The following is a 26,622-nucleotide window of genomic DNA, read 5'->3' as shown; positions in this document are numbered from 1 at the left end:
TAAGAGAATGTAGAACTTCATAGTCCCACACCACAAATAATAACAATAATAAAATTGGGTGTTTTGTTGCAGTTTTCATTTACTTGAAGTTGTACTTTATTGTTATGAAAATAAAATGATGCTCTGGGGCCTGTGAAATATACACAGGCTCTTTTTAGTAAGATCATCCCTTACTTATATCATCAAACATGGAGAAAAGAACCTGGTTCCCAACTAGAAGCTTCAGACCTACTGACTAACATTTATAGTGCTAGAAAGCACTTTTTATGCTATCCGAGGAGAAAAGCAGTCATTATCACACATCTACAAACCCTGCAAACTACAACAGTGACCCGCATGCAAAAAATACTGGTGGAATAGTAGGACAAATGTTTTGAAAGTAGCCAGCCATGCTTTATTAGATTTAAGAGCTACTCCATAAGATGCAACCCATATCTGACACTGTTAATACGGCCAAGAATGTGAGACTAGCTACGTCATGAATTTCAAGGGGAAACCTACTATTACTCTGTTAAAGGAACATAGCAACAGAATGACTCCTAATGACCTAGTGCTGTACCCAAGACCAGTACCTTGCCCAACCCTCCTGTCACCTCAGGAGCCAACACTAAATCAGGACTAAAGTCTCATTCCTTGTTTCTAGGATTCTCAAGTTTCTAGATGCTGTGTGGAAACCCTAACACTGTAGGCTTTCCAAGAATGCCTCACTTTCTAGACTGAGAAGCATGAACCACACATTCTAATATGTTTCTTTCTGGCTGGCAGGCCAGATGATCACTCTCATAAATCCCTGCTAACCTCAGCTTCACTAGAGGGGAAGTTCTCCCCTCTCTGTAACCACTTAGATCCTGACTTTATAGACACTGCCCCCTGGCTTCCACAGAAGTTAATTTTTGGTCTTAGGGTTTCGAAAGGAAACAAACCAGGCAAGAAACACCGACATTACTAAAGAAAGACCTTTATAGCAAACATTAACATTATTTAAAAGAATGCTGAAGACGTAATGCCTTGTATTTCAGACTGGTGGACACAGGTCTGGCTGAAAGGTGGACTGTTAAACAGCTCAGATTGAGCAGAAGTGACACACGTTTAATCACCAGCATCTAGGATGTTGCCCACATCATTATCCATGTAGAGGGACTTTGAGACTTTGTGTAGACATCATGACACAGGCCTCCACATTAAAATTCTTCAGAAAAGGGGTACTCTGGGTGGTCCTTACCACTGAAAGAGAAAAGAAAAATGTAAAACATTAACTCTCAATCCATTTCTATTGTAGCAAAGGCAGAAATCTATGATGTTATCATCAGACTTGACCTTTTAGTTTTCCCGATCAATTGAAGCATCTGCTATTTTTATTTTCACAAACTTGACTGTGAAGGGAATGTTTTTAAAACTATATAATTGAATTTTTCAAATTAAATTTCCTTGCCTGGAGCAGAATAACACATTCACAAAATTCTCCTTTCAGCATCTACAGTCAGTCTGCCAAAGCAGGAAATATTTTGTCTCATTTCAGTCTCTCTAAAAAGCAGAAAGTGAATATCGTGTTTAACACGAGTCTAAACATTAATCATCACAAAATGTGGATAATACAGTTCATAAGGTACTAATTTCCTTTCCATCTAACTAATTCATTCACTTTTGTACGCACCTATCACAGACAACATATTGTGTTCCATTCAGATAAAGAACTAATTAACAAGTTAGATTTCTATGTCTAGAGAGCAAGCTTATCATATAACTTGTAGCTCTTTACACTTTAGCACTACTACAAAGTACAAATTGACAGAAATCATTACTTACTAAAATATTTACTAGGTAGCAAGAATTGCCTGCTACCCTCTGACCTGCATTATGTACCATCTTTATCCTTCATTTTGTTCTATTAATAATAAAACCTCTACTAGTAATGATAATATACATTCCAGTCTTTGCAAACTGTCTACCACTTTTAAAAATTATTATATTTACTTATTTTAACAATTATAATTTCTACAAGTAAAAGGGATTATGTATTCTTTGCTTCTCTTTCCTTGAAAGATGTATCAAATATCAGATTACATAATCACATAGAGCAAGAAGAAAGAGTAAAGAATTTTAATGACTGTCAGTGTCATTGGTGATAAAGCTTTTTTCCCACAAATATGCTTTCCTTGGCTTTAAATCTCTTTCTTCATAAACTTTGCCTTCAGTATTGAGATATTCATAACTCAGAAATGGGAAAAAACAATTGTTAAAATTATTGTCTTCATGGCAACCTTCAAAAACTCATATAAAGTGTTTGATTTCTGAATAAGTATTTGCTGAAAAGGGAAAGACATAAACTAAAAAAAAAATGTGACATATTTATAAGAGTTACTTACAATGGAGCAGGTGCATATCTAAAATTTCTGTTCAGGCGATCTAGGATTTTCATATCTTCTGAAGGGAGCTCAAATTCAAACACCTATTGAACAATCAGAAACATTTTAAGACCCTCCCCATTTGTGAATCTTTAAAACCCAAATAAATTACATTTTATTCTGAAAAGGTATTTTTTAATATAAAAAAAGCTCTGAAAGTTATAAATACATCAAGCAAGATACTCAAGTGGTCAACAAGTGTCAGATGAAAGTTAAAGGAAATCATTTTTGAGATTTGTTGAAAAAGCACAATATAGACAAAGGAAGCTGCAGAGGATACAAAGCTGATTTATTCGAAGTGAGAGTGATAGTTTCTAAACAATCTGAGGTAAATTTTTGAACCATATGATTCAAATATTTATGTGAATACAATTAGCTTTTTATATCCCACTGACAAACTGTTACAATATTAACAATGTTCTTTGCAACACAATTTAAAGAAAGAATTATTCAAGTATTATTTTTTTAATCATTTCCAATAAATAAGGGATTTGACTTAAAAAAGAGATTTCACTGGCTAGCACTGATATACTTTACATAGACTTACTAATCTCTAAAAAAAATATCACAAATAGATCATCTATCCTTGTTTTTTTTCCTCAAAATAAGATAAATAAATGACAGGGAGGAAAGTAGGAAGGGAGAAGAGAGGGAAGAGAGACAAGAGGAGGGAGGAAGAAAAGAAAGAAGGGAAGAAAGAATGAAGAGAGAAGAAAAAGCTTAAAATGTCAACAATCCATTCTAGTAAAAAGCACTGAGTGACTTTTCTTTTATATTTAAGACCTATCAAAAGAACAAAGAATACACAATTAAGACATGATAAACAATCCAGACACAGTGGCACACGCAATGCCTATACAATGAAACTTTGTCTTAAAAAACCAGAGAGAGCATTAATTCCTTTATGTACAACTAAGGCATGAGCTACATTGGCTAAATGATTATTCAGGGTCTGAGCAGTCTGCCCAGTATGACTCATGGCTAATGCCCTGGTGGTAGCTCCAACAGCCATCAATGAGATGGTAGTAACAATGGTGGCTGTAGTTCCAAGATCCCTTTTCTGTCTGAAGAGAGTCATAGCGTGAGGGGCATCAATGGGCACAGGCACACAGTGAGGCATGCGAGTAACCAGGGCATACCTAACTTTACTAGCATTCCAGCATTGGGCAAAAAAGCAAGTATCATTACCACAATTACTTGGCTCTATCTGGCTAATAATGAATAAAAATGGGGGATATAGACAAACAGGTGTGGGCTTATAGGAAATATTATGAGAAGCCTTAACCCCTCGTTGGAACATCCTGCGTCAGTTCTAGAACTGGATTGCTGCAGCCATGAATCATCTGAAGGAATGGGCGGGCATGGGAGTGTTAGCAGGCCTTCTGGTGTTGGTCTCCTTGGTTTGCCTGTGGTATATATGCAAGATTAGAGTCTCACAACAGTGTGATGCAGCCATGATCATTCAGGCCTTTACAGCCATTGAAGCAGGACATTCTCCCCAAGCATGGTTGGATACCATAAAAAGCTAAAATGATACGCTCAGGATGCGAGGCTAAGCACTGCACTCAGGGTCAGCCGCTTTGGACCCAGAGAAGAGCATGTCTGATTGCATGCGGGTTGATGCCCCAGGTCCCGCCTCTGAGAAAAAGGTATCAGACGGGTCTGATGCTCTTTGGGTGGATGACACCTAAATGAACATCTGTACAAAGTCCCAATTTATTTCTAATATCAGAGATCAGATCTCTACTCTTGCCTGATGCATCTAAAACAAAAAGGGGGAACTGTAGAGAGCTGCGGAATGCTATGCCTTAAAGATGGAGCTGGTTTCCGCCTTCCACCTTCCCGATGGTGAGTGCTCTCTGTCACGAACAACTCCACATTTGGCTAAGGCCGAGGATCTGGCTTGCTTCCATGTATGTGGACCTATCTGCATTGCCCCCGTGGCACGCCTGGGTTGGCTACCCAGAGGCTATTTAAGCTGTGGGCTGGCTTTCCCCGGGGTCCGAGGATTGTTCAATGTTCCTGAATAAACTGCATTGAAAAAAAAAAAAAAAAAACCAGAGAGAGATAATAAATAGAACCACTTCTCTATCAATAAACCTAACAGACTGTATGCAAATGTTTTAATAGAAAACATGTTATTAAGATATATTTTAAAACCACCTAAAATTGAAAAGTCCTATTACAGTTACATATTAAAAAACCTTATATACCGTGTGTGTCTTTCTGCTTCTGGGACAACTCACTCAGGATGATCCTTTCCAGTTCCCACCATTTACCTGAAAATTTCATGATTTCCTTGTTTTTTATTGCTGAGTAATACTCCATTGTGTAGATGTACCACAATTTCTGTATCCATTCCTCAACTGAGGGGCATCTGGCTTGTTTCCAGCTTCTGGCTATTACAAATAAAGCTGCTACAAACATGGTTGAGCAAATGTCCTTATTGTGTACTTGAGCCTCTTTTTGATATATGCCTAGGAGTGGTATAGCTAGATCTTGAAGAAGTGCTATTCCTAGTTGTCTGAGAAAAGTGCCAGATTGCTTTCCAGAGTGATTGTACAAGTTTACCTTCCCACCAGCATTGGAGGAGGGTTTCCCTTTCTCCACAACCTCTCAGCATGTATTGTCACTTGAGTTTTTGATCTTGGCCATTCTGATGGGTGGAAGGCGAAATCTCAGGGTCGTTTTGGTTTGCATTTCCCTGATGGCTAATGAGGTTGAACATTTCTTTAAGTGTTTCTCTGCCATGGTATATACTCACTCATAGAGACATATAATATTGGATAAACCTACTGAAATCTGTACACCTAAAGAAATTAATCAAGAGGGAGGACCTGAGTAAAATGCTCAATCCCCATCCTGAAAGGCAAAGAGGATGGACATCAGAAGAAGAAGAAAACAGGAAACAAGTTAGGAACCTGCCATAGAGGGTCTCTAAAAGGCTCTGCCCTGCAGACTATCAAAGCAGATGCTGAGACTTAGGGCCACTGTTGGGTAGAGTGCATGGAATATTATGAAAGCAGAGAGGAAATAGTAAGATCTGGAGAGGACAGGAAATCCACAAGGAGAGTAACAAAACCAGAAAATTTGAACACAGGGGTCTTTCTAGAGACTCATACTCCAACCAAGTACCATGCATGGAGATAACCTAGGACCCCTGCACAGATGTAAACCATGGCAGTTCAGTGTCCAAGTGGGTTACACAGTAATGGGAAGAGGGACTGCCTCTGACATAATCTGATTGGCCTGCTCTTTGATCACCTCCACCTGATGGGGGAGCAGCCTTACCAGGCCACAGAAGATGACAATGCAGCCACTCCTGATGAGATCTAATAGACTAGGATCAGAAGGAAGGAGAGGGGTTCCTCCCTATCAGTGGACTTGGGGAGGGGCATGTGTGAAAGAAGGAAGGGGAAGGTGGGATTAGGAGGGGTGGAGGGAGGGTTTATGGGGGGATACAAAGTAAATGAAGTGTAATTAATTAAAAAAATTAAAAAATTAATTAATTAAATTATAAATTAAAAGAAAAGAGTGACAGGAAAAAAAATCCTAATATTTTAAAACTTCAGTTCTTTCTCAACTGATGAATAAGTAGTTAGTACTACCTAAGGACTTAGATATCTAATCACTAAAAGATGCAATCAAGGTAAATAATAATAAATGATGAAGTGTGTGTATATATATATATATACATACAATTATCTTCCCAAAGAATCATGTTTTTATTTTTTAATTAAAATACAGTTACATCATCCCCCCCTTTGTTTTCTTCTCTAGAACTCTCATGTGTTTTCCTGCAACTTTCTCTCATATTTATGTCCCTTTTGTGCAGCTATTGCTACACACACATAAACACAGCCTGGTGAATCTGTGTAGTGTTGCTTGCATGTACATGATTTCATGGTTGACTAGTTGGTATTGGATAAACAATTAAGGAGCCCATCCTAAGGAAGACTAATGCTTTTGCTCTTAGATTCTTAGAATTCTTTAATTTTCTACAGCTCTTTATATAAGTATGCTCCCTTATGAGAGTTTTGCCTTACATGTGGGAGTGCCCATTGGTTCTGTCCTTATCCAGCTCTTGTTTAAACAGCCATATTCTTGAGGTAATTTGTCATATTTTTAAATAGGAAAAGGTAGATTTTGTTCAGAAAGACTATTATTACAACTTAATTTAAGAAAAATGAGCATAAATAAGACAAATAAAACCCATCAATATAAGTATTGTTGCTGTCACCACCACTGAGTTTTTTAGGAAATTATTTAAGTGGTTTTTGAATGTTTACTTTAAATGATTTTATAAATTTCACTTCAGTTAAAAAAGGGTTTAGAAAGAAATACTGTAACACACTTTTGTAAAAAAAACAAAACAAAAAAAATGGCTGAGTTTGAAGAGAGAGATAGCTCAGCAATTAAGAGCCCTGGCTATTTTTCCAGTGGACCTGAGTTCAATTCCCAGAAACCACATGGTGGCTCACAACCATCTGTAATAGGATCTGATGCCCTCTTCGTTCATGAAGGCATGCATGCAAATAGAGTACTTATATGTATAAAGAAAGAAATCTTAAAAAAGAATTTATTTAAAAAATAAACTTAAAAAATAAAATATATGATGTTCTATTCCTAATGAAGAAAAGAACATGATATTTAACCACAAACTAAAGGAATCAAGAAACACAATAAAAAGAAACCTTTGCTTATATATATTTTTTTTCTAATGAGAACATATATATATATTTATGAGAGAGAATAAAAACATAACAGAATTTATGACAGAACAAATGTATCTGAATTGCAACATAATTAACATAGATAATATATAAGTTGCTGTAAATTAATTACAACATGTGTTTCTCAGTCTCCATACTCTATGAAAATCTGTGCATACTTCCACTACCAGGTATGTGTCTATTTTCTCATCCTTTTAATCTTAACCTTTTTATCCTTTTTTGATGTCCATGTGAGTATTGTGGCATGTATTTATTCATGTTTCCATATTTAGGAACACACTTTTGCATTCTTGCATGTGCACACATGCATGTGCGAGCATCCATGTGTGCACATATATGAAAGCATTAGGTTGGTACTAGGCTTCATTCTCATAGTTTTTGTACCTTAGTCACTGAGGCTATTTTCACTAACAAGGGGAATCTTTACTCTGAATCACTCACTTAGAATCACTTACTCTGGGGATCCCTTATCTCTGATTGCTAGACTGAGATTGGAGGGGGCACATCCTCCTGGGATCTTATGGTTCTAGAAATATAAAATTTAGTCCCACATTTGCTTGGCAAGAGCTTTAACCATGGGGCCATCTCCAGTCTCTTAAAGATTATTGTAGCTTTTATTAACTACTACACTTAGCAGGAGAAGTGATATAATAATCCTTTGCTTAGGTTTAAAGTCTTCCAAAGTATCTACTCAATTTCTTGAAAGAGAAGATTGTGAGGAGGTGAAACCTCTGCCAGTTGGCTAGTGAATGAAAACCGTTTGAAGCTAAGGAATGTCAGGTAAGAGATAAATGAATCCTGAGGCAGATGGAGCTCACCATCCTGAAAACATATACAACAGTTCCATGAACACACTTGAGTGAACTCAAGCTATACAGATGCCTCAGGGTTCAGGCTGAACTGAAGAAAATTTTAAAATCATAGAACAATGAAATAAACAAAACTCTTTGTATTAAAGTACTATGTTGGGCCTGGTTCATTTTGCAACTACTATACGTAATGGTATAGCAAAGTTCTTGCAGTTGAAAATAGAAGATCGGCCAAGATGCCGACGCCGGGAGAACACTGTCTCTGAGAAGCAGGACAACACACTTCATGCAGCGACCAGGAGACTGAACTCTGGGCCCTAAAACAACAGCTATCATGTTTCCCAGGTGAGGGGAGGCTCCCATGGTGTGGGAACCAGTTGGGTCAACTCTTGGCTGCCCAGGCAGAACCCTGAAGAAATCCCGAATAACGCAGGCTTTGGGTCTCCGGGCTGGTGCCGTAAGCCTGTGTGTCCTGATCACTTTCCCAGGCTGATGGTGGGCACAACAGTGCCAGAGACCAGGAGTCCCAGTTCCAAAAAAAAACGCAACGGGGAAGCAAAGTTTCGAGACTGATCACGGGTCACCCAGTGTTTCCCTGGAAGGTCTCGCTGAATGCGGGTACCAGCTGCCATCACAACTGAGCTCCCGCCGCGCGCGGAGAGCAGCTGCACTCCCAGCTCAAAATCCCTACTCCCTCTTGGGAGGAGGCAGGAGGAGTCCAGCAGAATCTGCCACAGACCACATTGTCTGTACCCCAACCCGAGATGAGGGCTGAGAAAACCCAATCTTTTCGGGCACTCCCCCAAACGCTGCCATAACCCTGCCACAGTGGAGCTGAAGGATAAAGAGGCGCTCAGCGGCTTCACAGTGCCTGAACTCCAGTGCTGCCGGCTGCTCCTAGCAAACAAATTTCAGCTTGGGATCTGGGACTGTGGCCATTCTACACGTCCTGAGATTCTCCTGGGTCCAGCGCAATAAGGTCTAGCAACAAGTTCTATCAGCAGCACCCCTCTCCCCGACCCCTGGCAGAGAAACCCCGGCTCAGGATCAGACTGAGAAGCCCCAACCCCTCTGGCACTCTCCTGAGAGCACCTCCATAAGCTTGCCCTAGCGTAGGGGAAGGTCAGAGGGGAAGGACAGAAAGGCAGCCTGCCAAGGACACAGCACCCTCTCTCCAGCTCACCCAGCAGCCCCTAGCAGAGAAACTCAAGCTCTGGATCTGAGGACACTCAACCCTACCTGGTACTCTCTCTGGATCAGCAAACATAGGTTCTACCGCCAGGCTACTTCTGGCAGAGAGATCTGGGCCCGGGATCTGGGATTGAGAACACTCACTCTCTTTCCTGTGCCACCCTGGGACCAGTCAACATAACCCCTCCTGGCAGAGGGAAAGGACAGAGAGGCAGCACACAAGAAAGGTGGACACCGAGTCCTGCGGCCACAGTGTCACAGAGCTGACTGTTAGCCTACCCGCGCACTTCAGCAGCAGGACCAAATCAGAGAGTAGAAAGCAAGGGGAACCCCTGTGCATTCTAACTGGTCCTGCAAGAGAGTGAGTGAGCCTTCTAGGGAGTGATTGTCCCAGACCCAGGGCCTATCCACTGAAGCAACCAGACGAGCTCCCTGCCACCCACACCCCTAGTGCGGGCATCATAGGGATTCTTGGGATAGCAACCCCAACGATGAAGCCTCTGCCTTGTAGATCCACCAGTGTAATACAGGAAAACAATCCCTGGATCTCAGACAGAATTGCATAATAGTGGCCTGCAGGCCACTGTAATAGTCAGAGAATCCACGCATGCACACTGCGCCCACTAAAAGAGCACGTGAATAGCGCCAGCGTCACATTCCTTACTTAGGCAAAACTGAAACCACTGTGCACACTCCCAAACCAGTGAACCTCTCTCATCTTCCTGAAAAAACAGTCCAGAAAACAGAAAGCGGCGATCATAGTCCAAACTACAATCTCGAGAAACAAACAGTGAGGATTATAAATAACCAGATGGCTAAAGGCAGACGTAAGAACACTCCCAACAAAAATCAGGACATAATGACATAACCAGCAACTCCACAAAACAATGGACACTTCAATTCACTAGATATACAAGAAAACGACCTCAAAACTATGTTTCTCCAGCTATTAGAGGCCCATAAAGATGAAATGAACAAAGCCCTGAGAGAAATAGCCAAAGAAATCGAGACTAACCAAGAGGAAACAAATTGTGCTCTCAGAGAAATGACCACGAAAATTGAGGCAAACAAAGAAGAAATGCACAAAGCTCTCAAAAAAATGTCCACACAAATGAAAGCAAATAAAGAAGAAATAAACAAAGCTCTCATAGAAATACAGGCAATTATACTCAAAGAAGTAGAGGAACAATTAGTGATACATAGAGAGGAAAGGGACAAAAAAATAGAAGCCGTCATTGAAAATCAGGACTCCACATTCAAACAGATGAAGGAAATGGTGCAAGACATGAAAACAGAATTAGAATCAATAAAGAAAACACAAATAGAGAAAAACCAGGAGCTAGAGAACATAGATAAAAGATCAGGAACTACAAAGGTAAGCATCACCAACAGAATACAAGAGATGGAAGAAAGAATCTCAGGAGCCGAAGATACACTTGCGGAAATTGACATGTCTCTCAAAGAAAAAATAAAATCAGAAAAGTTCCAAACACAAAACATCCAAGAAATCAAGGACACCATGAAAAGACAAAACCTAAGAATAATAGCAGTAGAAGAAAAAGAAGACAACAGGCTCAAAGGTCCGGAAAATAATTATAGAAGAAAACTTTCCCAACTTAAAGAAGGACATGGCCATAAACATACAAAAGGCCTACAGAACACGAAGTAGACTAGACCAGAAAAGAAATTCTTTAAGTCACATCATAGTCAAAACACTGAACCTACAGAACAAAGAAAAAATTCCAAAAGCAGCAAGGGAAAAAGGCCAAGTAACATATGAAGGTAGACCTATCAGAATCACACCAGAATTCTCAACAGAAACTATGAAAGACAGAAGGGCCTGGACAGAAATTATACAGTCATTAAGGGACCACAGATTCCAACCCAGACTACTATACCCAGCAAAACTTTCAATCAACATAGATGGAGAATTCAAAATATTCCAAGAAAAAAAAACAGATTTAAACAATATCTACATAGTAACCCAGCTCTACAGAAGTTACTAGAAGGAAAACTCAAAACCAAAGAAAACAACTACATCTAAGGAAACAGAGGAAATAGATAACTACACACAAAAAAAAAAACCCAAAGAATACAAGCAATGAAACTCAGTGACACCACCAACTCCACATCTAAAGTAAGTAACAATTGTTGGTCACCAGTTTCTATCAACATCAACGGACTCAACTCCCCAATAAAAAGACACAGACTAACAGAATGGTTGCGGAAACAGGATCCAATATTCTGTTGAATCCAAGAAACACACCTATGCAACAAAGATAAATACTACCTCAGAGTAAAGGGCTGGAAAACTGTTTTTCAAGCAAATGGTTCCAGAAAACAAGCTGGAGTAGCCATCCTAATATCTAATAAAATAGACTTTCAACCCAAGTTAATCAAAAAAGATAAGGAGGGCCACTATATTCTCATCAAAGGAAAAATCCACCAAGAGGACATCACAATTTTGAATATCTATGCCCCAAATACAAGAGCACCGACATTCATAAATGAAACAATATTAAAGCTTAAATCACACATTGATCCTAGTACCCTAATAGTGGGAGACTTCAACACTCCACTCTCACCAAGGGACAAATCAACTTAGACAGAAAACAAATACGGAAACAAAAACACTTACAGAGACCCTAAATCAAATGGACCTAATAGATGTCTACAGATCTTTTCATCCAAACTCAAAAGAGTATACCTTCTTTTCAGCACCACATGGAACCTTCTCCAAAATAGACCATATATTGGGTCACAAAGCAAGCCTCAACAGATATAAAAAGGTTGAAATAATCCCTTGTATTCTATCTGACCACTATGGACTAAAGCCGGACCTCAACAACAACAGAAATAACAAAAAGCCGACACGCACATGGAAACTGAACAACTTGTTACTCAATGACAGCTGGGTTAAGGAAAAAATAAAAAAAGAAATTAAAGACTTCCTAGAATTAAATGAAAAATGAAGGCACAACATACCCAAATTTATGGGATACATTGAAAGCAGTGCTCAGGGGAAAATTTATAGCACTAAGTGCCTGCAAGGAGAAATTCGTAACATCACATACAAACAATTTAATGGCCCAAATGAAAACCCTAGAAAAAAAAAAGAAGCATACACCCAAGAAGACAGACAGCTGGAAATAATCAAAATCAGGGATGAAATCAATCAATTAGAAACAAATAATACTATTCAAAGAATCAATGAAACAAAAAGCTGGTTCTTGGAGAAAATCAACAAGATAGACAAACCCTTAGCCAAACTAACTAAAAAGCAGAGAGAATCTATCCAAATCAACAAAATAAGAGATGAAAAGGGTGACATAACTACAGACACTGAGGAAATTCAAACAATCATTAGGTCATACTACAAAGCCTATATGCCACAAAATTTGAAAACCTAAATGAAATGGACAAATTTCTCGATAGATTCCGTCTTCCAACATTAAGTCGAGATCAGGTAGACTGAATAGCCCTATATCCCCCAAGGAAATTGAAGCAATCATTCACAGTCTCCCCTCCAAAAAAGGCCCTGGGCCAGATGGTTTCAGCGCGGAATTCTACCAGACCTTCAAAGAAGTGCTAACACCAATTCTCCTCAAACTATTCCACAAAATAGAAACAGAAGGTAAATTACCAAACTCATTCTATGCAGCGACACTCACCCTGATACCTAAACCACACAAAGACCCAACAAAAAAAAGAGAAATTCAGACCTATCTCTCTTATGAACATTGACGCAAAAATACTCAATTAAATACTTGCAAACCGAATCCAAGAACACATCAAAGATATCATCCACCATGACCAAGTAGGCTTCATCCCAGGCATGCAAGGGTGGTTCAACATAGGGAAATCCATCAATGTAATCCACCACATAAACAAACTGAAGGAGAAAAACCACATGATCATTTCCTTAGATGCCTAAAAAGCATTTGACAAAGTCCAACACCCATTCATGTTTAAAGTCTGGGAGAGATCAGGGATACAAGGCACATATCTAAACATAGTAAAGGCAATATACAGCAAGCCTATAGCCAACATCAAACTCAATGGAGAGAAACTTAAATCAATCCCACTGAAATCAGGGACAAGACAAGGCTGCCCATTGTCTCCATACCTCTTCAACATAGTACTTAAAGTCCTAGCCAGAGCAATAAGACAACTAAAGGAGATCAAGGGGATATGAATCAGAAAGGAAAACGTCCAAATTTCACTATTTGCAGATGATATGATAGTATATATGAGCGACCCCAAAAATATAACCAAAGAACTCCTCGAGCTGATAAACACCTTCAACAAAGTGGCAGGATACAAAATCAACTAAAAAAAAAAAAAATCAGAAGCCCTCCTGTATACCAAAGACAAAAGGGCCAAGAAAGAAATTAGGGAAACAACACCCTTCACAATAGCCAATAATAACATAAAGTACCTTGGGATGATACTACCAAGCAAGGGAATGACCTGTTTGAGAAAAACTTCAAGTCTCTGAAGAAAGAAATGGAAGAAGATATCAGAAGATGGAAAGATCTCCCGTGCTCATGGATTGGTAGGATTAACATTGTGAAAATGGGCATACTGCCAAAAGCAATCTACAGATTCAATGCAATTCCCATCAAAATACCAACTCAATTCTTTACAGACCTTGAAAAAAAAGATTCTCAGCTTCATATGGAGAAACAAAAAACCCAGAATCTCCAAAACAACCCTGAAAAACAACAAATCATCTGGAAGTATCTCCATCCCCGACCTCAAGTTTTACTACAGAGCAATAGTAATAAAAACTACATGGTATTGGCATAAAAACAGAAAGGAGGATCAACGGAACCTCATGGAAGACCCCAAAATAAACCCATACACCTATGAATACTCGATTTTTAACAAAGAAGCCAAAACCATTCAACGGAAAAAAGACAGCATCTTCAACAAATGGTGCTGGTCCAACTGGATGTCCACATGCAGAAAAATGAAAATAGATCCATATTTATCACCCTGCACAAAACTAAAGTCCAAGTGGATCAAAGACCTCAGCATAAAACCAGATACTCTAAATCTGTTAGAAGAAAAAGTGGGGAACAGCCTAGAACTCATTGGCACAGGAGACAACTTCCTGAACAGAACACCAACAGCACAGGCTCTAAGAGCAACAATCAATAAATGGGACCTCATGAAACTGAAAAGCTTCTGTAAAGCAAAGGACACTGTCATCAAAACAAAACGACTGCCTACAGATTGGGAAAGAATCTTCACTAACCCTTTAAATGACAGAGGACTAATATGCAGTATATACAAAGAACTAAAGAAGCTGAAATGCAGCAAACCAAGTAATCCAATTAAAAAATGGGGAACAGAGCTAAACAGAGAATTCTCGACAGAGAAATATCGAATGGCAGAGAAACACTTAAAGAAATGCTCACCCTCATTAGCCATCAGGGAAAAGCAAATCAAAATGACCCTGAGATATCACCTTACACCCATCAGAATGGCCAAGATGAAAAACTCAAGTGACAACACATGCTGGAGAGGTTGTGGAGAAAGGGGAACCCTCCTCCACTGCTGGTGGGAATGTAAACTGGTACAACCACTCTGGAAAGCTATCTGGAGCTTCCTAACACAATTAGGAATAGTGCTTCCTCAAGACCCAGCTATACCACTGCTAGGTATATACCCAAAGTTTGCTCAAGTACACAAAAGGGATACTTGCTCAACCATGTTTATAGCAGCTTTATTTGTAATAGCCAGAACCTGGAAACAACCAGATGTCCATCAACAATGAAATGGGTACAGAAATTGTGGTATTTTTACACAATGGAACATTACTCAGCAATCATAAAGGAGGAAATCATGAAATTTGCAGGCAAATGGTGGGATCTAGAAAAGATCATTCTGAGTGAAATATCCCAGAAGGAGAAAGACAAACATGGGATATACTCACTTATATAGACCTATAAGATATGATAAACATAATGAAATCTATACACCTAAAAAAGATAATCAAGAGAGCAGACATGGGGTAAGATGATCAATCCTCATTTAGAAAGACAGATGGGATGTGCATTGAACGTATGACAGGAGTCTACTGAGCGCATCTGAAAGACTCTAACTAGCAGTGTTTTCAAAGTAAAGACTCATGACCAAACCTTTGGTAGAGTACATGGAATCATAAGAAAGAAGGGGAGTTAGTCTGATGGGGAAAGGATAGGAGCTCCACAAGGACCACATATATCTGGGCACAGGGTCTTTTCTGAGACTGACATTCAACCAAGGACCATGTATGGATATAACCTAGAACCTCTGCTCAGATGTAGCCTGTGGTAGCTCAGTAACCAATTGGTTTCCCAAAGTGAGGGGAACAAGGACTATTTCTAACAGGAACTCAATAACTGGCTCTTTGGCCTCCCCACCCCCCAAGGGAAGAGCAGTCCTGTTAGGCCACAGAGGAGGGCTTTGCAGCCAGTCCTGAAGATACCTGATAAAACAGGATCAGATGAATGGGGAGGAGGTCCCCCCTTATCAGTGGACTTGGAAAGAGGCACGGTGGAGATGAGGGAGGGAGGGAGGGACTGGGAGGGAATGAGGGAGTGGGACACAGCTGGGATACAGAGTTAATAAAATGTAACTGATAAGAAAAAATAAAATTCAAAACAAAAATGAAATAGAAGATCATCAGCACAGGTAAGTCTTCAAGAAAAGAATATGCACTTAGCCACTGAAGCAACTCCAATATATAAATAAATAGATACTTCCACATTAAAATATGAGAGTATGGCTAGAGAAGGCTCAGTGGTTTAGAGTGCTAGCTGCTTTGCCTGGCCAGGTTCAATTCCCAGCAACCTCAGGGCAGCTCACTACCATCCACAACTCCAGTTCTAGGGTATAGGCCAGCCTTTTCTGGCTTTTCAGGGATATACATGGTGCACAGAAATTATGCCTCCAAAACATCTATACCCATATACTTAAAATTGAGTAAACAACAATAAAGTGAAATATGTGAATATGTAGTCCAAATGCAAGATAATGGTGTGAAAAATTATCATATAAAGATATGATATGCCCCATCTGAAACTATCATTTCAGGGAACGATGAAGAGATCCATTGCAAAGGAGGTATTCACAGTACATGTCTGACATAATGTTGAATCCTAAATCTCTGTGCTCTCTCTCTGAACATAATTCTATTAAGCTAAGTTGATGTTTGTGTTTTAGAGTAGAACAGAATATTTCTGAATGCAACCGAAATCTCACATGAATAGGAAATGCTAAGGAGATTGACTCAGCCAAGCAAAAAATAAATAAATAAACAAACTGGATATTTTAAAGAAGAGCATCATGGAGAGAGAGAGAGAGAGAGAGAAAGAGAGAGAATGTAAGAGTCCTGATGCCCCCAGCTTCCCTGGTCACCTGCAAGTTCTCTTTTATCTCATTCTCTTTGTAACTCTGGGCAAGGACTACAATTCCACGTTGAAGACAGTAGCGAAGGGCAATCTGAGCTGGGCTTCGATTGTGCTTTTTTGCCATGTCACAAAGAACTGCATCGTTCAAGAGAACTGGGGAGCTTGCGTCTACCCTGGAAGAAAAGGCAGAAGTCTTTAGCTTCAAAGGTTGAGAAGTGATACAGAGATTCTGAACACATAAGTTGCTCATTCAAAATCAGGAGACTCCACCGGAGTCCTTGGATCAGCAGCACTTCCATCATTGAGAAACTCAAAAATGCAAATTCTTCCCTCTCCCTGCCCAAGTCTGCACTGAACTTCTGAAAGTTGAGTTTATAGTACCTAAAAGCTTTCACCAACACTGCTTTTGGAAGTAAATGCCCTACTGTTCTTTTACCATCGTTCAGGTCTTTGAGATCCAAGAGCACAGTAGGCAACTAGAACGATGTCTTTTGACTTGCAGTAGTTCAACAGCTTGCTCTGGTTCAGGTAGAGATGGCATTCCACCTGTGGATGGACAAACAGAAAGCCAACTGTTTAGATGAGATGCTATGCTAATGTAAAAGAGAAGCAATAAATTTAAGCACCTGAACAAGAAAATGGAACATAGTCAGATTATTAATATAATTTAATCTGAGTTTTTAAAACCTAATTTCACATCTATATTACTAATATATAACCAAATTCTATGAACCAGATCATGAAGTTTAATTCCATTTTGCATTACAAAGAAAAAGCATAGTGCTGCCTTGAAGATGTTTCCCAAAATTATTGGGGAATTTAAATATAGATAGGTCCAGAGTATATAAGAAAATTATTGTTAATTTCTCTAAATACAAATCTAACAATGTCTGATAACATCATTCATGGGTGATATTTTCTGCGCTCTCTCAAGGTGAACATTCAAAGGATCTACACTGAACAAATTCATGGCATGTTACAAAAATAGGACCAGTGAGATGAATCACAAGTCATCTTCTGCCCTGCACATATGTACCACCACACCACATGCATGTACGCACACAAACACACACACACACACACACATGCATACACATGCTCATATGCACACGCACAAATGTAATTTTAAAAATTAAAGAAAATATTATGTGGAGATATATTTCCCAGCTCAGGGATAAATCTATTTTGATCCTGAAATACAATTAATGGCTTCTGCTTTCCGGACCCCCTTAAATCTCCATTTGGGCACTACTGTATACCTGCATCTCACAAAATGTTAATAATCCAGATTGAATTTTAGAATCTCCAAGTGTCCTTTACTGTAGTAACACTGCTCTTAGAATATTCTTTTCTATGCAAATAAGATAAGATGAAGAAAAGGTATATTTGCACATGTGACAAACAGTCACATTTGGGGGGATAAATGTTAGGAAGCAGAAATATTCAGTATCAGCTTACCAATTATTCAGATGTTTTGATTAAAATTAGGTTAATAAATTCTTGACAAAATTAATAACAATACCACATAAAAGTTTAGTGTTTACATTGGAAAGTCACAATTTTGAGTCATCATGTAAAAACTTAATGGCCTAAAGCTGTATTTTCTGTCAGGGGAAGGCTGCTATTAGAAAATGATAGTTAGGTTAGGGAGCAAATATAGCTGCCAACAAGGAAGCACAGAATAAAGCAAATGGGCTTTCTAAGCACTCCGCAAGTTTTCAGCCACAAAGGTGTATGAAGTTAAACTGCTTGCAGAAAATTGATGCATTGGAGACACGTTAATTATAGTAAGATAATATTATTTTAAGTTTGTTGCAGAGAGACTAGTACCTCACCTTTTCTCTCGTTTGTGGGTCCTGGACCTTTTGGATACATAAATCCTACATGTATAGGTGACTTGAAAGTACAGACAAATTGCTTGAGGAACAATGGAAAGAGGAGGGGAAAGAGGGAGCAGTGGAGTGGAAGGGCAGGCAATGCTTCTGATATAGCACACCCAAAAAGATGATTTTCTAATTCTGGTCTATCGGGGGATTCCTTGAGCTGCCCACCAGCCTCGTCATTGCTACCAGTGTAGCCAGTTCACTACAGTTTCCAATCAAAAATCTTTGCTACATGATAAAAATGTGGTAAATAGTCATAGAGAACATAAGACCCCTCACAGAATATATGCTTTAAATTGTGTATAGGATATAAGAAAGAAAAGCTCACCAAGAGGTTTTTAGGCACAGAACTAGCTGAAGTCTCTAGATGTGAATTTTATCCAACATTAAGACCACCATAAACATGTAATCTGATTTCTCAAATGTGTATGATTTTCAGAATTTTAGGTTTACTTTCGCTGCAGCTATGTCTTTGTTTCAAAACCCCAAGAGCAGAAAACAGCAAGGAATAATCAACCTCCAAAACTGCTGTTACCCCTCATCTCTCCAATTTTCGTTCTGTTCTTTTACTGCCTGTTCACTGTTTTCCTGGACTATGAGTCAGTCCAATTGCCAGCACCTTCATTCCTCTGATATATTGCATTTTTCCTACGTCATGGATAAGTCTATTAATGGCCACTGCTTCGTGGACTAATTTAAATCTCCACACCAGTTGGGCACTAAGCTGTAGCCTTGAAGAGCTTAAGATAGCCTGAATATAACTCCATTTTGAAATAAAGATCTTGACTGGGAACTGAATTCAGGCACCAGGAAATATCACAGAATGTACACCTGGCAGAAAACAAAGTTAACTCTCCTAGCAACAGCCTCCAGGAAATATAACAGAATAAATGCTTCATAGAAAATAGAGACAAACTCCCTGGCAATAATCAATGGGAACTGGTTGAGAATCGGGTGGGAAAATTCTCCCCAATGTTTCAGATATGGTTTAGAAAAATAGCCATTATGATTATATGCCTTAGCCATTGTGATTATGTGCCTCAGAAAAGGTCACCCCGCCCTGCTAAACTTCACCCAATTCTGTAATGCCAAGGCTTGTGCCCCCCTGCTTGCTGCCATGGAAACCCCCGGCTCACAGACTTTCCCTTTAAAAATCCTGTTCACTCAGAGCTCAGGGTCCCATTTCTCTACTGCTGCGCCAGTGAGACTTGGGTCCCAAGTTTGATTGCTCTCGTAATAAAGCTCTCTTGCAATTGCATCGAGTCATCTCCTGGTGGTCTCTGAGGGTCCCGTGAACCTGGCATAACAGCCTAATTTTCACAGAATTTTTAAAATCCAAGATTGAATTTAAGATCTCCAAGTGACCTTTGACAGAGTGACACCACTCTTAAGATATTTTCCGTAAAAATAAGATGAATTGAGGAAGGCACAAATGGACTAGAGGCATCAGAACAAAAATAGGGAAGTGTGTCAGATGAAAAGGCATGTGAGTGTTCTTACCTGATTGCAGACAGGCTTGTATTTGAGCCCTGGCTTGTTCAAGATTTTCTCCAGCTGCCTGCTATTAAAGTTGGACACCCCAATGGACTTGACCAATCCTGCGTCCTTACACTTCTCCATGGCCTAGGAATGAAAGAGTTGTGAAGAATAATATTTGCAGAAATAAATGCAAAATGCAGCAGTTTAGAGTACACCATCCAGCTCTGACATACAGCTCACTGGCAGGGCACTTGCCAGTGTATGGCAGACCCTGAATTTGCTCATCATCACACTTAAAGAAGTGACACTAGGGAGACACTGCCTGGACGAGCACTGAAACTGAATATGAAGAAGCCAAAAGAGTAAAGATAATAGAGGAAGAAAGTGACAGACATAAAGGTATCCCTGCATCCTCTCTAAGAGGCAGTGATGTTTCACACAGAATGTGATGGTAAAATACATTCATTCCAGCTGTCTTGAGTACTTCTTCATTTCCCTTTATTTTCTTCATTTCCCACTGCTGGAATGCACCCCTCCCCTTCACTCCAGTGACACACGTATATGAACATAATGAAGTTCTACACCCAGATGTGCATATTCTCACATTCCCCTGATTCTAAGTCTATCGGCTTCTCTCTTGTCTCTCTTTCAATTGCTCACCTCCCATGTGGCACAGATATCCACTGTGTCCAATAATGTCTTCCCATGCTCATCTTCTGGAAACAGATCCTCTCCTGGCTGGAATAGAAAGAATCTTCATAATGACTTGACTAAACACAATTGTCTTATAAGAATAGCTAGAAATTGAACACTAAACATTCATTAAGTGGAGCATCATTCTACATACTTACATTTACACAGTGATTTGTATACCAAATTATAAGGTATTTTTAGGTGCTTGAACTACTCTCTTGTTTAAATCATATATACATGTTTATGTACGTATTTTTTATTATTGAACAGTATTCTCATAGATCTACCTGTGTTCTTCTAGCTGATGTCCATTATTTTTGTCATTTCCTCCTCATGCTTCCAGTGAGATAGTTCTCTTTCACTGAAAAATTCAGTAGCCATACAACGTGGACCTCTAGAAGTAATAAATTTCGGTGCTGACCCAGGCCAAACAATCAGTGGTCTCTTTCTACCTGAATATATTTAGGCAGAAGGGAACTATGACCACTAAGTAATGTGAAACAAGATCATATGCAAGAATAATTTAGATGGTGGAAAACTCAAAGAGGCTACAAAGAGTAATAACCAGGAAGCTTGAATTCTTTCAATGCCAAAAGAAGAAAAAGTACAATAATACCTAAGTAGCGAAATTTTTGAAGATTATTTTTTCAGTCTATATTTCTAGAAATTTCTTCGGTTTCCCATTTTATGGCATTTTGTATAATGTACTTTGAGCAAACTGCATAACATAAAAATTGAGTGTACAGGACAGTATAATAGAACCATATCTTGGTTATCCAGAAAAAAAATGGCAAGTTGATTAAGTCTTATCACTCAAATTGCTCACCTTCATCGGTACTGGGTAGTGAATAATATAGAGGTCAACATAGTCCAGCTGAAGGTTTTCCAATGATTTTTCCAAGATAGGTCGAACCAACTCTGGTCTATGGAAAGTGCACCAAAGCTACGTACATGAAAGAATGGAAGTAATATGGGATTACTATATTATTCAAACATGAAGGTTTTCTTTTTCCTAATACTGATATATTTTGTACTATATAGAAACATGATCATAAGACATAAAATTTTCTTTGTTCTATGGCTTCCACTAACCTGACTTATACATATAAATATGATTATAAATTTGTTCTCAATCTTTATAAAATGAAAGAAATTTTCTCAAAAAATAAAACTCCTACCAAGTACTAATCATGTTCTTTCTTTAGATTATATCTCACAGCGATTAGAAAACAATTTTAATCTAGTTATGTGACCCATTCTTCCAATACCAAAGAATTAGCAGCAGTTTGTTTTCATCATTGAACAAAAGCACCATTTGACATTTTAATGTGTGATGGACACAAGTAAATGAACTATAACTATCTAATCTTTTTTTTTTTACTTAATCACTTTACAGCCTAATCCCAGCCCCCTTCCTTCTCTCTTCCCATGCTCATGCTTCCCACCCCCATTCTTCTTTCTCCTTCTTCTCAGAGAAGAGGAGGCCCCCAAGGGGTACCAACCCACACTAGCATCTCAAGTCAGGGTAAGACTAAATAAGGGTATCCTCTCCCACTGAAAGAATCTCCCACAAAAAACCCTAGCTAGAAGAAGGGGACAGAGTCAAAGACAGCCTCTACTCACATTGGTATAAGACCCACATGTTGACCAAGCTGCACATCTGCTACATATGTGTAGGGGGTCTAGTTCCAGCCCATGCATGCTCTTCATACCCCCATGGGCCCAAGTTCCTTTACCCTGTAAGTCTTCTTACCAATCGTTAATGTGAAAGTTCTCTTTTCCTGCTTTTCAATACTTAAAGGTAAAAATTAGTATTTGAAATACAACAGATTTTACAAGGCTATCTGGGAGATAGAGAAAGCCACAGTTTCACAGTTTATCTGAAATCACACCCTATGCTAAAGTTCAATGATTTGAATTGAGGCTCAGAAAAGTAAAGGACTTTGAGCTTTGTGTTGTAAATAGTAAGAAGTCGTGATCTTTTTCTGCTTTTCATGCTGGAACTCATCTATGTATTGTATGCACATAAGAGTTGTGCCAGTAGTATATTTCACCAATTAATGAGCCAATCAAATAAATGTATACCCAAGCACCACACACACAATACCTTTGTAGTGATGAACATGTCTTCTCTCTTCACAATGCCAGCAGCAATCTTGCTTCGAATAGCCTGTCCTACATTCTTTTCAGTTTGGTACACGTACGCAGTATCAATATGACGGAACCCGGCCTCAATAGCTAAATTTATAGCCTCCAGTGGCTTGTTTTCAGGAACCTGAAGGAAAAAAAATAGTAGTATTTGAAGACACATGATAAAAGAGGTAGCTCGTGGATCTGATGGGCAATTCTCTACAGTAATAGGGCTTTTATATGCCTGTCATTCTCACACCATTTTACTGCTTCATAAGTGGCTGGTTTCCTGACCACTCTAATTCCACCTCCTGCAAAACTTACCAGAAACTACAAACAGTAATTGTGGAGATCACAGACACAAATGTGATTTCAGGAGAATTATTCTTTCTGCCACATCTTAGGTTAGAGGCACATCTTCAATATTAATTAATTAATTAGTTAATTAATTAATTTTAGGTTTTTTGGGACATAGGTTTCTTTGTGTAATAGCCTCAGATGTCCTGGAACTTGCTTTGTAGATCAGCCTGGCCTTGAACTCACAGAGTTCTGTGATTTCTGCCTGTCCAGCTAGAACTCTACCTGTTCTGCCTGTCCAGTTGAACATTTGGAGTAACAGGTCTCAACTTACTTTAACTTGGTCTTTCCAGGGTAATAATCAGAATTTCAAATCCCATAATCTTTTTATACCCACAAAATAATGCTCATCCGTTTGCAATGAAGGTCCTCAAATAGACCTCAAATTCAGTTATTTTTCTGGAAAATCTTACAGGACAAGTATACAGGAGTAGCTCTATTACAATTTATATAATGGCATTACAAGTACAATGAACACAGGATAAGTATGCTTGGAACAAAACAGAGAAGAAATACAAGTTTGGTGCAGCATTATAACTCTTCTCCCAGTGAAGACTCTTAGGAAATATTGAGTTCTTTTCTGTATCAATTTGTAACAATATGTGGTTAATCTATTCTGTATAGAGAGCTGTTTGTTCTTCATTTTGTAAAGGATAATTCATATTGGGTTGTCAGCCCTTAAAGAAATAATTACTTTATTTAGTGAAGATATACACAGTTTTAAATTTTTTGCTCTCTTTGCCAAACTTAGATAATGCTGTAATGTTCATGTGTTTAAGAATAGAGGATGACACCAAACTACTTTTGAATTATTTAAATAATTCAGAGCAGGGAAGGTGCACACACCTTTAATCCCAGCACTCCTGAAGCAGGAGGATCTCTGTGAGTTCAAGCCCCACCTGGTCTACACAGCAAATTCCAGGCTCTGGGCTATAGTGTAAGACCCTGTCTCAAAACAAATGAAACAAGAAAAAAAATCTCTTTTCACAATGAATGTATAGTACATGAAATGTAGACTCCCAGCACCAAGCCATGAAGCCTGCCCAGGTTTCCTAGCTACAGGGCTCCTCAGCCTGAGGCTTTGTGACATTGCCTTCTTCTTTTTATAAACTGTTTATTAGATTAATTTTGTGTGTGAATGTTTTACTTACATGTATGCCTATGCATCATATGCATGCAATGTTCATGGAGGCAAAAGTCAGATCTCTAGAATTGGAATTACGGATGGCTATGAGGTACCATGTGCCTGCTGGGAATCAAATCCTGTCTCTGCAAAAGCAACAAATGCTCTTAACCATTGAGCCATCTCTTCAACATTGCTTCTTTCCTTTTTTATTTATGCCACTTAATCCTACAAAGTAATTAATTCCCTTATATTTCTTCACTTGTTAAATATTTATGACAAGATAATTTGTGTTCAGGACAATATGGCCATTGGGATTCCATACTATCTTTGTAAACCTTAGAGATGAGAAATAAACGAATTTGCTGGACATGGTGATGCACATCTTTAACCCCAGCGCCCGGGGAGGAAAAGGAGTTGGATCTCTGTGAGTCTGAGGTCAGCCTGGTCTAAAAATTGTGTTTAGGACATCCAAGGCTACACAGAGAAACCCTGTCTCAAAAAAAGAAAGAAAGAAAGAAAGAAAGAAAGAAAGAAAGAAAGAAAGAGAGGGAGGGAGGGAGGGAGGGAGGGAGGGAGGGAGGGAGGGAGGGAGGGAGGGAGGGAGGGAGGGAGGAAAGAAAGAAAGAAGGAAGGAAGGAAGAGAGAGAGAGAGAGAGAGAGAGAGAGAGAGAGAGAAAGAAAGAAAGAAAGAAAGAAAGAAAGAAAGAAAGAAAGAAAGAAAGAAAGAAAGAAAGAAAGAAAGAAAGAGAACAAAAGAAATATATCAATTCAAAGTTAAGTAGAGGGTGGCACACTGGAGGTTTCACTTAACTCAGGGGCAGCATTTATGGTACAATACTGACAGTTCTCCAACACAGAACTGCAATACTCCTTAGACATTTGCTTTATGTGTCATGTCTACACAAACATTCAACATGCTGATTTCCCTAAGTCTTGTACTATTTAATAGGGGGGCAAAACCCTGGAATTTAGAGCTAAGCAGAAGAACCCTGCAACTAGCATCAAATCAAGGAAGCTGATGTGTTTCTGGACTAGTGACTGATCTCTTCTCCCAAGCAAAGAAACACTGAAATCTGACCTTAATACAGAGCAAAGTCACACTATCTTCTATCTTGTGCCTAGAATAGCTCTAGTCTAAAGAAACAGAACCAGATGAGTCCCACAGTGTCACCTAGGAAGTGGGTGACCTGACAGCTTTATCTCCTCCAGCCACCCTTAGTCTGTTTTCTCCTCAATCCCCTACCATAACACCACTGTTCTTACCTCTTCAGGTTTATACGTGCCAAAACCCAGTGCAGGAATGAAGTGGCCATCATTTAGTTTCACACGTTGCTGTTTGGAACTCATTGCTTATCACTCTTCTGAGTAAGCAGGTTCTGATGTTCCAGCCGCCTTTGTGAACCTATGAAACAATTCTCTGGCTAATGGAGAACCAAAAAGACATCCCCTCTACTGGCTAAGCACTGTTACACTCTGATTAATGAATACACATACTTCTGCTTGTCTAATGGTTAATGAGTGACATTATCTGTTTAACTGTTAAACAATAAAAAAGGGAAGGTAGGAAATTTAAAGAACCACTTCACATGTGACTTGGTACCATTCAGTTACCAATTATTCAAAAGATAATTCTGTAGAAAATAATTATATAGTCATAAATTATTTTAGTAAAATTACTCTTTATAAGTGTATAAATTAATGCCAGCTACTCCAAGAGGTTACATGAAGAATCACTGATTGTTTCCTAGATAGAAACCTAGGCCCTTTTGGTTATGGCAATGTCCCAAGTCTCCCTGTGTCTCAACCTCAGCAGCACTTTTAGTTCTTGTGCTCATAAAAGAGAAGACATCATCACAGCACAACAATTGAGCAAGCAGTCTAGCACTGAATTTTAGCAAACAAGGAAGCAAGAACAAACTTCAGTATAAGAACAGACCAGGCTGGGCAGGCATGACCTTGACTGTGACAGATGCAATCTTCTTTCTCCGTAGATCCTTCGCCTGTATTTCCCTCACTGTGGGCACCTTTTAAAAAAGGTTCCACATCTATTGAAAGTATATTTTGTCAAAATTCAGTCTCGTAAGTGAGGAATAGAGTTTAACTCCAAAGTAGAAAAGTTCACTAAGAAAAACGTAATTGCAGTAGACACACACTCTCATGTGAGGAAATTTCTGAAGTGCTAAAGTCAACCACTCCTACACGTTTTTTCTTTATGATCTATTTGGGAGTCATAGTGAAAGGAACACTGCCAAATATTGTTATATCCTCCTTCACCCACCACCACCATCTACACAAACTCCTGAGTGCCCAGGAATTGTTCCAATTAAAATGACCACTACCTTGGTACAATATAACTAACTGTGTAGTAGTTTCATTAATGATAGGAGTACAGTCTTACCAGACCAGTCCTGATGAA

At 39.0% G+C, this 26,622-nt stretch overlaps 2 protein-coding genes across 2 annotated transcripts in view; one reads left to right on the top strand and one right to left on the bottom strand.

Annotated features, from left to right (window-relative positions):
- Positions 1 to 26,622, top strand: part of LOC132649330 (aldo-keto reductase family 1 member C1-like) — a 298,798-nt gene that overhangs the window by 205,471 nt on the left and 66,705 nt on the right. The gene's annotated exons all lie outside the window — the stretch shown is intronic.
- Positions 943 to 25,661, bottom strand: LOC110543799 (aldo-keto reductase family 1 member C13). The gene is made up of 9 exons (XM_060372944.1): positions 25,470 to 25,661; positions 22,701 to 22,868; positions 21,420 to 21,536; positions 20,561 to 20,638; positions 19,922 to 20,044; positions 16,975 to 17,084; positions 16,546 to 16,711; positions 2,367 to 2,449; positions 943 to 1,224 (listed from the first exon to the last, which is right to left on the bottom strand). The coding sequence occupies exons 1-9, from the start codon at positions 25,551 to 25,553 to the stop codon at positions 1,182 to 1,184; spliced, it is 972 nt and encodes a 323-aa protein (XP_060228927.1). The 5' UTR covers positions 25,554 to 25,661; the 3' UTR covers positions 943 to 1,181.

Source organism: Meriones unguiculatus, chromosome 19, assembly GCF_030254825.1.
Source record: "Meriones unguiculatus strain TT.TT164.6M chromosome 19, Bangor_MerUng_6.1, whole genome shotgun sequence".
Taxonomy (NCBI): Eukaryota; Metazoa; Chordata; class Mammalia; order Rodentia; family Muridae; genus Meriones; species Meriones unguiculatus.
This window is presented reverse-complemented; position numbering and strand designations above follow the sequence as displayed.